This window comes from Carcharodon carcharias, chromosome 13, assembly GCF_017639515.1.
Source record: "Carcharodon carcharias isolate sCarCar2 chromosome 13, sCarCar2.pri, whole genome shotgun sequence".
Classification (NCBI taxonomy): Eukaryota; Metazoa; Chordata; class Chondrichthyes; order Lamniformes; family Lamnidae; genus Carcharodon; species Carcharodon carcharias.
Window position 1 is genome coordinate 44,765,892 of NC_054479.1, and position 12,848 is coordinate 44,778,739.

The window sequence follows — 12,848 nt, forward strand, 5'->3', positions numbered from 1 at the left end:
TCTTCCTTGTACAACTGTAAGTTACGTTTACTTCCTACATAACCTCAGTATTATTTCATGAAGAATTCCAAAAGCTAAAATGCAACAATTCCACCTGCACAGAGCTACACTGTGTCATGGAAGGTCTTTGTTCTAAACGCAGAGTAAGAAAGAGGCTAAGTTCTTTGGACAATCAGGTGAAACTATTTTATACAAAGACCCACCAGAAAAAAGAATAAATTTTAATGACGAGCACATGAGACATTTTCAAAATGCATTGCCTTGACAAATCATATGATTTCCGGACCTCTGTTTTCAAACAAATGTCAATCCTGTCAATGGACAATGAAATGAAATGGTCTGAAATGAGAAGTTGTTGAAGGTTGACGCCCGCTGCATTTTATTGCAAGTTCGACGAGATATTATTTCTAAGGACAAAAAGAAACGACGAATGTAAGATTTCAGACAAGGACAACGAGGATTTTTAAAAGAGTTTTAACTTTCATACTTTTAATCCCAGCCTCAAATGCATGCAGTGAGAGTTTAATGACTCAGCTTTGGAGAAGGTAAGGAACCAGTTAGAAGGTCTTGTGAAGCAGAGTTGTAGATGTAATCGAACTGACTTTTACAAGAACTGCCGAGAAGCCAATCTAAGTACAGGTTTAGGAAGAAAGCACTGAAGAAGTATTTATAAATTGGATGCAATGGCATTTTCAAATTACAGCAATTGTGTCATGTGAACAAACCTCCAGAGTTGGCAAGGTAGCGTTTGAAGTCAGTGTCTGAGGGGAACATTTGTAGAGCGGAACTAAATGTTGAGGACATACAACGCCACACGGTGCAGTTTGAACAGAGGAAACGGTACAACCAGAGAACGTCTCCGGCCAGCAGGGGCTCTTTAACTAGGTTTTTTTCACAGTTGTCATTTAGAATAAAGTTTACGGTTATGGGGTATGGGCGATAAGGATCTGGAGAAATTCCGACAACAGTGGAGGGAAGAGATTACGGAGCGCAACGTCTCGGCCGGCGTTAGATACGGCGAAGGGAGCGGCAAAAAGCGGCGCAAGCGGGGGCCGGGGCCCGGTTACCATGGGGACGGAGAGGGGGGTGACCCATCAGCTCCGAGGCCCGGTTACCATGGGGACGGGGGTGACCCGGGACTCGGTCACGAGGACTGTGAGGGCGGGTCCAAGGCGGAGGGGCCGAGTGGCCGGCAGCAGGTAGTCCCAGGAAACGCGGATTATTTCTACCTGGCCGAGAGTCTGCTGGAGGGCCGGACCAGCCCGCTCAGGGAGCGCCTGGAAGGTGGGCGATGCGGCGGGGTCGCCGGCCGCAGAGGGAAGGGGCCAGCAGCCCGGGCCTGTGACAAACCCTCGGACCGAGCCGGACAGACCCCCAGCAACAAGAGAGAGAACCTGCTCGATCAACTCATCAATGATTTGGTAATCAGTGCACTTTCTACCTCTCTCTCACCACTTAACAGCCAGCCTTCATTTAAAAACTGCTAGTGGATTTCCTGGCAGCTGGTGTTTTATGGGCGAAAAATAATCCCAGACATGACAATCTGCGATCAATATTTTAGACAGAAGTTTATCCGCAGGTTTCCAGCTTTGTGCCCATTGTTGTAGTCTTGACATTTTGTTAGGCTTCAATTTACGAGGAATAAATACGTACAATATTAGCGAATAAGGGATTAAAAGCCGAAGATTTGGAATTCCCTGGGGAAGTACTTAAAGGTCGATAACACTGCAATCTGGTTATTTGCGGTTGTAATGCATCATATGTCAAACTGTTTGATCACTGCTTAGTTAAGGTCACAGGCGCAGCTCACAGTCGAAAACCGACGATTGCAGAAGCTGCAATTTTCGAATTAATGGAAATGGTTTTGTCCTCTGTAAATGTTATTTACTAGTGGGAAATTAACTTTGTTTAGAAACTGAGCTGTGAGTGGGAGTGAACGGCATTAGGCATTAACCACCAAGAGATCCCAAGGGCACAATTACTGCCTCTTCATTACATGTGCGAAAGCTCTGGGCACTGGCAAGCCATAAAGCTAATTGAAGGTTGTTATTTGTGAGATCATCCAAGGTATTGGAGTTAAAAGCGGACACTACGAATCGTTTTAAGTTATTTCAGAATTATGTTCATTTGTTTCGGCACATCAAGATAACAGGATGCGCATATAAGAAGTAAATTTACAGTCGTGACAACAGTAGCTTCCTCTAATGTCTTTCATTTCAACAACACGATTCAATCTGTATCTCAAAAATATAAAAGGAAGGTGATACCAATATTCATTGGATTGGGTTTTTTTTTGATAGACGTGTTCATTTCTCAAGATGATGTTAACAGAAAAATATGAAAATTAAACTTTTATTCCTGTAACTGCATCTTACATTCTCAATTTCTCCTTTCTCTCTATCTCTGTATCTAGTTCTTTCCCAACATTCAATAAGTCCCTACATTTGCAAAACTTTCACTAAAATAATATGTTTGGATTGCATTACTCATTTCTGGTGTGCAAAAAATGTATAACTTACATTTTCTACAGAGTTCTTCATTAGTAGCAGTTGGAAATCTAATATGATTTGTAGTTTAATTTTCATGAATGCTCCTTAGCCACTTCAGAATAGTGACCTGATGACTTCTCATAAGATGGCAGTAACGTAGTTGCATGGCTGTTGATTTTGATTTTAGTATTCTTATATGTATAATCATGTCTTTATGTTTTTTATGGTTACTCAATGATGTAGGAGTTAGGAATAGTAAGGATTAGGAAAAGGACATCAAACAAAGGCAATTCTATCACAGACTGTTAAAGATCATGAAAGATCATTCAGTCATTTGCTTTCCCCAATAGATTAGCTTGGTCAGGCAGCAAGCAGCTGAGTTGTATAAACCAGAAAGGTTTTGAATCAGATCAACTATGTTGAGTTGGTAGATAGTAAGGGTACCACGGGTTTCTTCCACAACCCTGGTCTAGGGAGAGGAAACCCTGCAGTATCTCCACTTCTGCCGCTATTCAGCAAACCAGCAGAGGACATATATGGAAGATGAATGAGCTCAGGATTGGGCTAATCTGGGATGGCTACCAGAAATCCAGTTCCTTGCTACCATTCACTCTCGTAGCTCTCAATAAAATAGGCACTACAATGGGCCTAGTACCTCTGAAACTGGAACCTAGCACATAATTAATGCCTTCAAGTGACGAAGTGAGGAAATTGGAAGAAAAAGGAAGGAAAACTTATATCTTTCAATCCAAAAATATATTGGAGTGTAGAAGAGCTATTTGATTATATCATGCAATGATATAATCAAAATAGCTAATTTCAGTTCTTCTTGTATCATTTTGAAGTAACCTCTTTTAGTTTTACTTATGAATTTATTTTATTAAACTTGTCCTGATGGAGCTGCAGCAGTAAGGTAACTGATGTAAGTAAATTATTAAAAGTCCTATATAACATAATTTGTGGTGCAAAGTGTATTTGTGCATATTTTGCACTGTAGTTTGAGCAGAACACTTCCCTGATAAAATTTGGGTGAAATAATGTGAGACTGTCGTCAGTGTTTAAAAAGTTGGCTACCTCAGAGATTCTTAGTTTGATTTTTTTAATATTGAAAGAGAGCTGATGAGATGGTTGACTCTCCAAATAAGCACAATGATTCCCTGGCTGTGATGTGCTTTAAGATGTCCTGGAAGATTGATCTTTCCCTTCATTTAAAATGTAGTTAGCATTTGGCTACTGGTGAACAAAGTCCTATGATTGTGCTTGTCAAGTCCTGTTTTGCCTAGCCAGCGAATTGTAGGGTGCCATCAGTATAACAGTGTCTGTGGTATAATGATGAACCAAAACATTAGTTATAAAGGCAGGGAAATGCTGATAATTTTTCTTTGAAAAGGTGCCTGTGTGAAGAAAAACTTGTTTTTCTGTTTCACTTTACAATCAATGTAAATTTTGTTAGCTTTACATGACTGTAACTGTGTTTCCATATACAGGCTGTAGGCTTAGAATTTGCCAGACAGGCAAACTCTATCTGCACACCAGCAGCATTACTGTTGTTATGACCAAGTTACCAACCATTTATGTGTACATCTGCTCTACTTGTGGTCATGTTTGTGTAGACTGAGTATGCAGTTAGTTCAAATTATTTTTAAATGGTTAGTGTCTTATGCTTAAGTAGTTGCAGTCTTGAAGTTATTGACATGTGAAGTGAATTCTTAATCCTATATATTTGGGGTAACTAATTTCATACAGTAATGTACAATGTGTAATCCTAGCATAATGGATGGCTGGCTAGCAGAGAGTAGTAATTCAATCTTAAGCATTCTGTGTATCAAAACTGCTCCAAATTTACTCTCATGCCTTGTTGCATCCTACAATCTGCTGGATTGTTTTTCTGCCTCAAAATTACAGTTAAAAAATTGCTATTTTTTATGATTCACCTATAACAGACAACAGAAGCAGCTCGTATTGATTCATTCAAACTCATTAGATTTATCTCAGAAAATAACATTTTGGTATACAGTATGAACAATTTTAGACAGGATGTGGTAAATGTAGCATGCTTCTGGGAAACAGGTAACTTTGGACTTATGGTTTCCAAAGCTTTCCACCACTAGGGTTGTTTTAACATATCTGGATTTATTGTAGACTAATTGATAAAGGTTGCTTGCTATAATTAGTCAACAACTCCATTATCAGTGTACCATGCAACCACAAGGATGGTAGAAGATGAACTAGATGGAACCTGGTCTTTTTTTCCATCTAGCAATCCCTATGAAAACCTAGTATATGTTACATTTATAACTCAATCCTATATGGTTCAGACCTTTCTATCCATCTAGGTTTTTGACTCGTTTCATCTTGTCCTCCACCCCAGCACACCAATGTATCCATTCCTCCCTCATCTGGTACCACCAAAACAAATTAACACATCATTCATCGCATTTGCTGTTCGTTGGATTTTGCTGGTGCAAACGGGCTGTTGCGTCTTCGCACACAACAGTAACGATTACATTTCAAAGGGAAAGTATTTGATGGGAAATGCTTTGGGATACCTTGGAAAAAGGCATTAGATGGATTGTTTTCTCAGCTACAACCTGTAGACTCTCCATCAATTTCCTTCGAACCTCCTGTAACAGGTTTCACCTGCAATAATTAAAACACCCAGTTCCTTTGTTTAAGAGTTCTGAAGTCTTGGGCTTATTTTATTGAATCAGATAGAAGCAATGAAATGTTGCTTTAAAAACAGTAATCGATCTCTATTAATTTAAGGAACATTACTTTCCTTAGCTATGCTAAATGGAGCCATGTCCAAAATTATCAAATGGGGAGATTAAATATTGAAGTCAGCAATTATGTACAAAAACAAGAATTGCTTTCACTGCCAAAGACCTGAAGCACTCTTTGGGCCTTAAGCTATTTTCCACCTCCAGTCCAATGAATAATATAGTATCCAATATCTAGACAAAACAATAAGCTGCTGCAAATCATAGCTTGAAACAAATTACTTAAAGTAGTTGATTTATACATGTTGAAGCTATTTGAATAAATATTTCTTATCGCATATTTAACACTGTCCAAGGTTCAAAAAAAAATTCAGTTGAATCAAATAATCTTGCACCACAGAAGGAGTTCCTTTGGCCCATTGTGTTTTGACAAGGCTATCTAATTTGTTCCACTCCCCTGCACTTTCCCCATAACCCTGCGATTTTTCTTCCTTTCAAGTATATATGCAATTCCCTTTTGATAGTATTGAAGCTGCTTCCACCACCCTTTCTGGTGGTGCTTTCTAAATAATAATAAACTGCATAAACAAATTCTCTTCACCATTCCTCTGGTTCTTTTGGCAACTATCTTAAACCTGTGTATTCTGGTTACTTCCCTCCTACTAGTGGAAACAATTCCTGCTTAATTCCTCTATCAAAAGCACTTTAACTTTGAATACCAAGGATTGATTTCTAAGGAGATCAGTCCCAGCTTCTGTAGTTTCTCAACATAACTGAAGTCTTTCATGCCTCATAATCCCAGTAAATGTCCTCTGTACCCTCTTCATGCTTTTGACAGCCTTGCTAAAGTTTGATGCCCAAAAGTGAGGACAATACTCTAGCTATGGCCTAATCAGTGATTCATAAAGGTTTTTAACGTAACTTCATTGTTTTTGTACTCTCTGTCTCTACTTAGAAAGCCAATGTGCTTTTATCACAGCTTTATCAATTTATTACGCACCTTCCAGGATTTGTGTGTGTGACCCCCAAGTCTTTGTATTCCTGCAACCCTATAAGATTGTATAATTTAGAACGTTGATTCTGTTGAAAAAGTTATTGGTGAAAGAATAAGCAAAATCCACTTGCTATGGCTTTAAGTGTTTGACACCTTGAATTATCAGTCCTGTGGGCCTTCTGGCTTCACACAGATGTGCGAATAGGATCACGGTAACAAGCTTCAACATTGGGATTTCAGTATCACATTCAATAGGATACATTTACGCATTTAGGTATGAAGAGCCACAGGCGGAAAAAGTACTCTGACTGCCTCTAGCATAATTCATTCAGACACAAGCAGATAATTGTATTTCTTTTAAATATCTGTTGGAATCTGCTGCTTTGAAGTGTATAATAAAACTTGTACTTGCTGTCTGTTGCAGGATGAAATAAATGAAATCCCCTTTTTTGATATTGACCTGCCGTATGAGCTAGCACTGAAAATATTTGCATATCTTGGTAAAACTGAACTTGGAAGATGTGCTCAGGTAAATATAACAGTTTAATCAAATCTATAAAGGCAGTTAGTAAGTTTTTCAGGTAGACTTAATTATAATTTGTCAAAGTATACTTTTCTGTGTTCTCAACTTTTACAATTTGATTCAAAAATTGCAGAAGATCTTTCAGTGGGGTGAGTTTTTTATTAAGTGGCTTGAATTTGAATATCAGAGGATCAGAAGGGAGGTTACGAGCTGTTAGTGCAGAAATGATTTGAGAACTGAGATCAGCACAAGTATCTATACTTGTCCATTTCCATTTAATTTGACCTTAACAGGTAATTTTAGAATTCAACATTTAAATAAATGTAGGGATTTAGACTCTAACCCCAGAGTAGGGAATTCTTGTTGAGGAATGACTTTATTGGCAAAAAGGACAATCATTACTTTAGAATGCAAACTAACAAGGTCTATTGGACAACAAAGATTAATTCAAAGATTACGGGGAGAAGGCGGGAGAATGGGGTTGAGAAACTTATCAGTCATGATTGAATGGCGGAGCAGACTCGATGGGCCGATTGGCCTAATTTCTGCTCCTATGTCTTATGGTCTTATGGTCTTAACATTCTACTAGTCGAGACATGGCACCAATCTCAAGTTCAACACGTTGGCCTGTCTTTCTGTGGATCCCTGGGTCTTCTGGAGTCCTTTCTTGTTGGTTCCTTGAACCTGCTCCCTTGGCTTTCAATGTCCTTCAAGATTTTAACTTGGTCATCTTAACTCCAACATATATACTAATCCATTGCAGCTTTAAGACTTCAACACTGGTGGATCCTATTCCCTCTTTCTCTATCTGGTAGAGAAACTTTTCCAACAAAGACTATTCACTTTCTCTTAAGGCAATTAGCTTTAGCCCTAATACTGATCTGGGTTCTTAAGGCAACCCTCAACCTATGGTTACCCATTGATTGGTAATGTCCCACGCAAGTGCTAACTTCCTATTAAGTGCCCTACTACTAATTCTAACTTTCTCTCCCGGCAAGAGCCCCTGTAACACATATCATGAGATGAAAGTGCAAAAACCCCAGCGATGCTTCCCTAATTTTACACCTTTATTGCACGCAGCCTTTGCAACATCCAGCCCAAGTATGTGCACCTGTGTCGACACAACTAACAGTTGCTAACCAAGTATTTGCAATTCTTGAGTAGTGGGAAGAATGCTCCTAGCTTCCCCGCAACAACCTAACCTTAACTTGTGCCCCTTTGACTGGAGACCCACCTTCATTTTTCTAGCCAATCAGTATTGATTGGTTGATTTCTGTTTCCTGTTAATGTTCGACTCACAAATGTGCAAAAATGTGTGCTAGCTGTAAAGGTGAACTACAGTTTTTTAAAAATTCTTTCATGGGATCTGGGCATTGTCAGCAAGGCCAGCATTTGTTACCCATCCTGAAATGCCCTTGAACTGAGTAGCTTGCTAGGTCTTTTCAGAGGGCAGTTAAGAGTCAACCACATTGCTGTTAGTTTGGAGTCACATGTAGACCAGGTAAGATCTGCAGATTTCCTTCCCTAAAGGACAGTAGTGAACCAGATGGGTTTTTACGACAATTGAAGATGGTTTCGTGGTCACCATTACTGAACCTAGCTTTATATTCCAGATTTATTAACTGAGTTCAAATTCCGCCAACTGCCATTGTGGGATTTGAACCCGTGTCCCCAGAGCATTAGCCTGGGCTCTGGATTATTAGTCCAGCGACATTACCATTACACTACTATCTCCCCATTGAGGAGATGCCAACTTTCTTAACAACATTCCAATAATACATACAAATTAAGACCTTTCATCATTAACCTTATGTACAGTACCATTTGATAACTTAAGTTTTATTAATTACACAAATGTGCCAATGAGGTGAGTCTAATATAAAGCTCAAATGTGTTATGCTGCTATTTTTTTAAAAATAGACTTAGCTAAGACTGTTTAGGGTTGTGGGGCCCATCTTTTCTTAAAATAGAGTAATTTTCTTCTCCATTACCATTCCCCACAACAATGAAATCCTTTTGTTTCTCAGGTGAGTAAAGCCTGGCAGGTTATTGCAGAGGATGAGGTGCTTTGGTATAAGCACTGCTTGAAGGCAGGCTACCAGGTTAAGGCAGACATTGGTGACTTCACATGCTGGAAGGCTGTTTTGCGAGATTCCATGAAGAAGGAACAAACATTGCGAGCCAACTGGAAGGTAAATCTGATAATTGCTTAAAGCATGATTAATTATGTTCTATTGTAGCTGAACTATGGGCATTTGCAGCTAAATTTATCTGTCTATATAAAAGTATTGAAACATGTCTATCACGCTTCAGAAGTCAGACATTCAAATTTCTGGAGCACATTTTTATATAATTAAAAAATGAAACCCGATTGTTTCCAATCTAACAGGATGTTTCTGGCAATAGAAAATAACTCCTAATTTACTTTGAGTACATTTATTGCCCTCTGTAAGGCAAAGCCATTTGATTATGTGACCCTCTGCATTTTAGCTACAGAATAACACGTATGTATAATGCTTCTGTACTTTAAAAACAACACACCTTCCAGTGAGTAACATCATCCATCTGTAAGTAAAACTGGAGAGTCCCTGATCTGTGCTGAATTAGCATATTTCAGCAGGGTGACAGTGACTTCACTGCTGCCTTGACTGTGATCAGTTAACTCCACACAAGCCAGGAATCAAACTTGGAATTTTTGGGATCTGTATGTCTTAGCCACACACTAGATGAGTGCACTGAGCCATCATGAGATCTGTTTTAATTACGTGAAGTGCATGTTAAACTCTTTGCAAGCATTTTTTCATGATGTGCTAAAATTTTCCATTCCTCTTCAATCCCTCTCTTTTTAAAAAAAGTGAGAGAATTGGAAAATGTTAGTTACACTCTTTTCTAGGTATTGTAAGTCTTGTTTCTCTTGTTTTGTTTGATTGTGACTTGCATTGTCCTAATATTAAATATTGGTGACATCATCTAAAATCTCCCTCAGAGGAGTTTTTTTGTGTCTCAGTATAGGGGAGTCAAATTAGATTAAATAGATAACTCATCAGAGTATTTCAGCAATCTAGTATTTTCTACCATGTACAGTCATTTATCTCCCTCAGACTATTGGATTCCTAATGCCTTCCACAGCTATTTTACTCAGGATGTCATTAGCAATGTTTAAAATAAAATATTCAAAAAGTCTGCCATTAGCAACAAAACTCAAACAGATGTTAATTATTAGCAACTATATATGCAAGTATTTGAAAGTGTGATATATCTTTTTAAACTGCTTTTCTGAAGACACTGACTCTTACTGGGATACAATTTCCTGAGTGGCAGCCATCCTTCAGCACCTCACCCAAATGGCCATTTCATATGTCCATACATGTCCATGCACATTTTCCAACATGGGTCATAGGTTAACTATCAAAATTGAAATTGTACCTGAATTTTCCCCATCTTAGCTCTGGACATTTGCAGCGTCCAATCTGAGATAAATGAACTGGGCACATACTGGAAAATGAACCTGGCAGCACCAGGTCTCTGGAGCTTGGTTCAACACCAGGCAGTGTATTTATCTGTTGGTGAGTCATTAGGAGAGGAATATTTTCCCTTTTTGAACTTTGTACACAACATATTTTCTAGTTTAACGATGATGAAGCTGACTTGTCAGCTTCCATTCATGCAGATTTTTCAATGTAATTACTGTTGACTATAAATTTAGAGTGCATTTTTTTTTTTGTTTTGCTATTTTAGAGAGCAAGTTCCAGATTCTGATGAATACCACTTTTTTATGGATGGCTAGAATATTTATCACGTACTCTGAGATGACTGTTCCTTGAATTTTCCTTCCTTTGCACCCCCACCATTGCAGGGTGAAATATTCTGCCTCTGTATGGCAATTCTGCATGGTGATAGACCTATATTAGGAAATTTGCAATACTTGAAATAATTGATGACAGCTTGTCTCTCCAAGCAGTCTGTACCGCTTGTGTTTTTTTTTTATTTGAGCCCCTACGTTCTTTTTGCTCCTATAAATTAATGATCTGCCTAGCCAATTGGAAATAATGTTTGAAGGATGACCTCACTGACACCAATACATGTGAGGAGTTTTCACAATGGATGTTCATTCAGGCATCAAAACAAACAGCTTTTAACACTGTGGAATTGAACTCCTGCACAAAATAGCACATCCATCACATTTATGGAGAATAGCTCCCCCTTAGGCATTTTCGGTAAGTCCGTACTGCAGTGCTTATCTGCATACAGTGATAATTATAATGCAAGTCAGAGAAAAAAATAAATAATGCTGGATGCTCAATAAACCTTTCCAGGTACAGTATAATGTAATTGGTTTGAATCACTGCTTAATTATTAATTTCAGGGCCACTTCAACTGTCCATAAATTTCACAGCCCTTCATAAGAGGAGCAACTAATTCCCTATATGCACTCTTGAAAATTATGTAAAATTATCAATTTTCATCTTGTACATCTGTGTTTATACATCTCTCATAAAATGTTATATTAATAAAAGGAATATCCGATTAAAATGTATTCCAAAAATACTTAGTTGTACTTGATTAGTGTACTTTTGGAAGAAGTCAGGAAAAGAATATTCTTTGTACTCTCTTTCCCTTTGGTGGGCTGATTGCAAAGGCCGTAGGTGGGACATAATCGATTAATGCCCTGGGGATAATTACTAATTATTTCCAGCACCTGGGTGAACTTTGTATCTGTTACTGGTAGGTAGTCCATCTACTCGGATGATTCATCTGCCTTTGAAATAACATTTAATCATAAACCAGGATATATTTCATTTAGACGAACAAGGTACCACCATGTGGTAACAATTTAAAATGGCCACAAAGTTCGCTAACTACTAAGGTTCCATTAAGAAATATAGCCTTTTATGGCATTTCTCCATTAACAAATTCTTTACAGTAGAGGTGAATTTTCTCATGATGTGATGTTCACTTTACTGATTACTTTTGTTGCCCTCAGCTCTTGCTAACATTTTAGCTGTCAAAGTCTCCCAGCCAGCAACCTTAACTAAATTTTAAAAGTTGTGCCCCTGTACACAATCTCTCACGTTCACTCTGTTTAGTTTTATATAAAAGGATTAACATGTATCATGGCAGCAGCACAAAAAGTAGATTTTTTACCTCTGTTTTTAATGAAAGTATATATTTGTAAAGAACCCTCCAGTTTGTGTCAAATCAAAGCGTCAAAACATATAGTCATCGTCATATCCAAGACTAAGTCCAAGTTGGATAACCATGTGACAGCACTGTGTTGTTAGGTGGATTGTCTTGAATCCTGTGGCAAATTTTTGTAGGCCATATTCATTCACAATGTGATGAACAGTCTGATCTGGGTGACCGTTTTTGCATGTTGGGCTGCCCTTGAAATTCTATTTGTGGAAGAAGTGTGATGGCCTTGCATGGAGATCCTGTTGAATGTAGACCACAGTCTTTGAGGGCGACTAAACCTTGACTGCTCAACTGTCGGATCCTTCACCAGATTTTTGGCCTACAGGTTGGGCCATTTGCCACTTCTGTCAAAACCGGCATCTCTCAAATCATTTACCATGCTCCAGAGGGTTTACGTGATTTGAGTTGCATATTTGTTAGGTTCTGAATGTTTTCATGGATTGGCAGTTCTTGGCTGGCTTTAGTGTGGTCAAATTCTTTGTGTTTTTGCTTCTGTGTACATCAGAAGGTGAGATATTAGACAGGACTGGGAGCCATTGTACAGGTGTTGATTTCAGTATACCATTGATTATCTGCATTGATGCATTGAGGGGACCTGGAGTTCGCTGTGAGCCAGGCAGTTGCTGAGGTGGAACACAGTGACTGTGGTCCTAGTAGGGTTTGGGTGGAGGTTCCAGTAGTAGAAATATTGTTTCATCGCTTCTAAGTCCTGGGACAAAGTGCTGTTGGGTAGCAAGGGCCAAATCATCAGCTTAGGCAAACTTTCTAGAGGTGATGGGAGGCATGTCATGCACATATATATTGAAGAGCTTTGGAGTTAAAACATAGCCTGTCATTCAGGGTCCTGTGGAGGTTGTTTGAACTCTGAATGAAACAATGTATCTTCGATTGCTAAACATTGAAGAAATCTCACGTGTTGTAGCCTGGCA

General features: G+C 38.7%; 1 protein-coding gene across 3 annotated transcripts in view; it reads left to right on the plus strand.

Annotated features, from left to right (window-relative positions):
- The first annotated feature begins 828 nt into the window (after window positions 1-828).
- The window catches only part of fbxw8 (F-box and WD repeat domain containing 8), a 161,081-nt gene continuing 149,061 nt past the window's right edge, over window positions 829-12,848 (plus strand). For all 3 annotated transcript variants that reach the window (XM_041203188.1, XM_041203189.1, XM_041203190.1), the window contains exons 1-3: window positions 829-1,421; window positions 6,628-6,732; window positions 8,754-8,918. In XM_041203188.1, the coding sequence (XP_041059122.1) occupies window positions 933-1,421; window positions 6,628-6,732; window positions 8,754-8,918 (759 nt within the window). In that variant the 5' untranslated portion in view covers window positions 829-932. The remainder of the gene's footprint in view (window positions 1,422-6,627; window positions 6,733-8,753; window positions 8,919-12,848) is intronic.